This window comes from Carassius carassius, chromosome 11 (assembly GCF_963082965.1).
Source record: "Carassius carassius chromosome 11, fCarCar2.1, whole genome shotgun sequence".
Lineage (NCBI taxonomy): Eukaryota > Metazoa > Chordata > Actinopteri > Cypriniformes > Cyprinidae > Carassius > Carassius carassius.
In genome coordinates this window covers 34,967,321-34,971,821 of record NC_081765.1, presented here as the reverse complement: position 1 = coordinate 34,971,821, position 4,501 = coordinate 34,967,321, and the positions used below count along the sequence as shown (strand labels likewise).

General features: G+C 43.6%; 1 protein-coding gene across 1 annotated transcript; it reads right to left on the bottom strand.

Moving 5' to 3' along the window:
- Nucleotides 1-2,234: 2,234 nt before the first annotated feature.
- On the bottom strand, nucleotides 2,235-3,226 carry LOC132152546 (UBX domain-containing protein 4-like). The gene is made up of 3 exons (XM_059561305.1): nucleotides 3,078-3,226; nucleotides 2,853-2,984; nucleotides 2,235-2,505 (listed from the first exon to the last, which is right to left on the bottom strand). Exons 1-3 carry the CDS (start codon nucleotides 3,189-3,191, stop codon nucleotides 2,272-2,274), a joined length of 480 nt encoding a protein of 159 aa, XP_059417288.1. The 5' UTR covers nucleotides 3,192-3,226; the 3' UTR covers nucleotides 2,235-2,271.
- Between the last annotated feature and the right edge of the window lie 1,275 nt (nucleotides 3,227-4,501).

Below are 4,501 nucleotides of genomic sequence, written 5' to 3'. Positions count from 1 at the left end.
GAATTTTTTTTCTGTTTTCAAGCCCTGCTCAGGAGCCAGAATTCATACCCAGAACAATAAAACCCACAGAAGAGGTGGGAGTTTAAAGGAGGAATCTTTATATTACCAAACTGCAGGGAGAGGAAGAGTAGATATAAGTCATGATCTGCAAGATTAAAGCTTCATTCCGTAACTTTTGACGCTCTAGCGGTTAATAAACAGAACTGCTTGTGTCTTGCAGAAGAACATTGTAGCCGGAGCTACTTCTCTCTGTTTATGTCTATGAAGAATCACAAAGGTACCGGGTTACTCCGCCGCGGTACCCCTGAAGCAATCTAAAATAGTCCAAATATAAACACTTATTATAGATATAAAAACACGGTTTGGAAAATGGATTCATGGTGTACTTGCTTATTATATACATTTTGTAAATCTTGAACACAAAAAAAGTTACGGACCGCAGCTCTGATTGGTTGTTTCTTACCGGGAGTGGTGAATTTCTGCAAATGGCAATAGGACCACTGGGAGGAGCCAGAGGAGCTTGATTTTTTCTCAGATTATCTGTCTCATATTCTACTGTCAGGACATAATGACAGGTTTCACAAATACATTTTTACAAAAGTTACCTACTTCAGCTTTAACCACAATCTGATGTGACCCGACCACCTCAGAGAAAACCAGAGTTGAGCTGCTGCAAGAGCTTTTGAAGCACAGCAGCTGTGGTCAAAGAGTTCTCGTGTGTTCTGATTGGTGGATGATGATGATGAGTGGATAAAGACTAGAGCAATCAAATAGTGAGGGATGTGCTCACCTGGTTATGTTCGTGGATGTTTCTACGTGGAAAGCAGTTCGGAATGGAAATATTGATATTTTATTTGTTAACAACATACTTTTCGTACCTTAAAATCAGTAAATGTAATGAAATTAGAGAACTAAGCCAATAGTAGCGCTGGCGGTGTCATTTGATTTGGATGGGAACTTCAAATTGTGAATCATTTGAGTCAGTTCGGAAGTTCAGAGTGTGATTCATTTGAGTCAGTTGGGAGTTCAGAGCGTGATTTATTTGAGTCAGTTTGGGAGTTCGGAGTGGGTTTACAAATCATTTGAATCATTTTGGGAGTTCGGAGTATGGAGCGTGAATCATTTGGGTCAGTTCGGGAGTTCGGAGCGGGTTCGCAAATCATTTGAGTCAGTTTGGGGATCGCGAATCATTTGAGTCAGTTCGGGAGTTTGGAGCAGGATCGCGAATCATTTGAGTCAGTTCGAGAGCTCAAATCGGGTTCGCGAATCATTTGAGTCAGTTCGGGAGTTCAAATCGGGTTCGCGAATCATTTGAGTCAGTTCGGGATTTCAAATGCGAGGTCATGGTAGAGTAAAAGTGAGGTCACGGGGGAGTAACAGTGAGGTCACGGTAGAGTAACAGTGGAGTAACAGTGAGGTCACGGTAGAGTAAAAGTGATGTCACGAGGGAGTAACAGTCAGGTCACGGGGGAGTAACAGTGGAGTAACAGTGAGGTCACGGTAGAGTAACAGTGGAGTAACAGTGAGGTCACGGTAGAGTAACAGTGGAGTAACAGTGAGGTCACGGTAGAGTAAAAGTGAGGTCACGAGGGAGTAACAGTGAGGTCACAAGGGAGTAACAGTGGAGTAACAGTGAGGTCACGGTAGAGTAACAGTGAGGTCACGGGGTAGTAACAGTGAGGTCACGGGGTAGTAACAGTCAGGTCACGGGGTAGTTACAGTGGTGTCACGGGGGAGTAACAGTGGGGTCACGGGGGAGTAACAGTGGGGTCACAGTAGAGTAACAGTGAGGTCACGGTAGAGTAACAGTGGAGTAACTGAGGTCACGGTAGAGTAACAGTGAGGTCACGGTAGAGTAACAGTGGAGTAACTGAGGTCACGGTAGAGTAGCAGTGGAGTAACTGAGGTCACGGTAGAGTAACAGTGGAGTAACAGTGAGGTCACGGTAGAGTAACAGTGGATTAACAGTGAGGTCACGGTAGAGTAACAGTGGAGTAACAGTGAGGTCACGGTAGAGTAACAGTGGAGTAACAGTGAGGTCACGGTAGAGTAACAGTGGAGTAACAGTGAGGTCACGGTAGAGTAACAGTGGAGTAACAGTGAGGTCACGGTAGAGTAACAGTGGAGTAACTGAGGTAACGGTAGAGTAACAGTGAGGTCACGGTAGAGTAACAGTGGAGTAACAGTGAGGTCACGGTAGAGTAACAGTGGGGTCATGGGGGAGTAACAGTGAGGTCACAGTGGAGTAACAGTCGGTTAAAGTGAGGTCATTTAAATAACAGTAAGGTCACAGATGCACCTCTTTGGTTCTGCAGCAGCGCTGGAGCCGTTCTCGTTTGTCGCATGTTGGTTCTGGGCGGCAGCAGGTGGAGGAGCGCTGCTGAACAGGAAGCCACTGATGAACCTCCAAACGGCCAGCAGCGTGTACAGCAGTGACCCCAGCATGGCCCAGACCCCTCCGCCCGCAGACGAGTGCACCACAGTGTTGGACGGGCGGCTGGACTGCTGCAGGGACCAATCACAGGAGAGCATTCATGTGACCAAAACTAAACAACCCTGGACACTCTTTTGCATTACATGCTTCTGAAAATGTTATGTTCAAATATGCAAATGAGGCATTAACTACTTGAATATGCACTCATATTTATACAATGACCAGATAAATCTCAACATTAAAGTGAGGTTGATGATTTTTGTTTAATTTTGTTGACATGTTAAAGGTTTATTCAGAGGAGATTTTGGACATCTCTTTTTTATCCCTAGTGTGTTAAAGAAAACATTAGTTATTTTTTGAATGTTGACTGTCTGAACTGGTGTGTGTGTGTGTGTGGGAGTGTATGTGTGTGTCTCACAGGAAGCAGCACGATGGAGGCGCTGGGGGCCAGATCCAGCTCCAGCAGTGATTTCTCCAGATCTTCAGATGTAAACTCTCTCCGGGGGAACATGGTGGCCAGAGAGAACTGACCGTATCGGTTCCCAACCTCCTGCATGAAGACACAAAGATTCATGAGAGTCACATGACGGTGTAGAGCTTTAGACAACTGCTAGACATAAATCCTATCATCCTGGACACCCACCTGAGCAGCAAACTGTCGGGCCTCCAGCAGGCGCGTCTCTGATGGGAACTGGTTCGTGAAGGACGAGCCGTCAGGCAGACGGAACTGAATCCTGGCAACCGCACTGAAAAACATGGTCAAGAAGACTAGCGGTCAGCTCACATCCTGCTAATGCCCTCAGTGCAGAAACCTTTTACAATGCAGTTTAAAAAATCTATTGAGCCTACAAAAAAAAAAAAATTTGTTATACTGAACTTAATTTATGCAGATTTATTTTAAATCAGTGTGTAGAATTACTTATTAGGGATGCAGAGAAAGAAGAAAACACTGCAGCTCTTTTGACAGGTTCTGTCCAGAATTTTCATTTCAACGCATCTAAGATTTGTTGTCTGATTTTAATAATAATAATAATAATAATTCCTATTCATTCATACATAAATTTTCATACATGAAATGCAGTTCAAAGTGCTTCACTTGATAAAATAGAAAGAAGCATTAAAACATTGACACTATGATTTCACAAAATATCAAAAGCAACTTTCTTAACTAGCCTAGAAGGAGTGGAACTATAGTGGAATATATTTTTATATTTATAGATTTCATACATATATCCTTCGGAGTGATTATCAATCCAGTTATTAATCAGTATTTAACCTCTTATGTTTTAGTTGATTGAATAAAGTTATGATTTATCAAATACTAGTAGTAGACCTAGAAAGTATGATGTTATTGGAGTCGCTCTTGAACAGTGTTTTCTCTACTTCCTGTTGGCCTTCTGTAGCAAATTGTAGCTCCGTGGATGTCTTTCGAAAAGAGTAGAGGTGTGACCTCGGCATCCTGGCTAAATTCGCCCATTGGCCTCTGACCATCATGGCCTCCTAACAATCCCCATATCTGCTGATCAGCTTCATCACTCTGTCTCCTCTCCACCAGTAAGCTGTGTGTAGTTCTGGCGCACTATGGCTGCCGTCGCATCATCCAGGTGGATGCTGCACACTGGTGATGGATGAGGAGATACCCCCTGACTATGTAAAGCGCTTTGAGTGCCTAGAAAAGCGCTATATAAATGTAATGAATTATTATTATTATTATTTAACTGTCATTTTGCATTAGTGACACACTGTTTTCCTAATGAATGTTGTTCAGTTGCTTTGCTCCATAAGATCCAAGATGGCGCCGCACATGGCTGCTTCAGTGCTTGGCTCTCCAGTGTTTGTACTGTTTTTGTTCGTTTTTCCTGTTTTTTGTTTAACAAACACGATCAGTTTCACCAGGGATGAACTGCTGAACATTCGGCAGAACACACCACATGATATTTTTCCGGATTTCTATTATACAGACATTTTACTGAACATTGTTATCGGAGGAGCAGCGGCGCTGATCAAGCGCTTCAAGACGCTCAGACGGGTAAAGCGAGCGGGAGCGCTCGTCAGACTCAGGAAGCG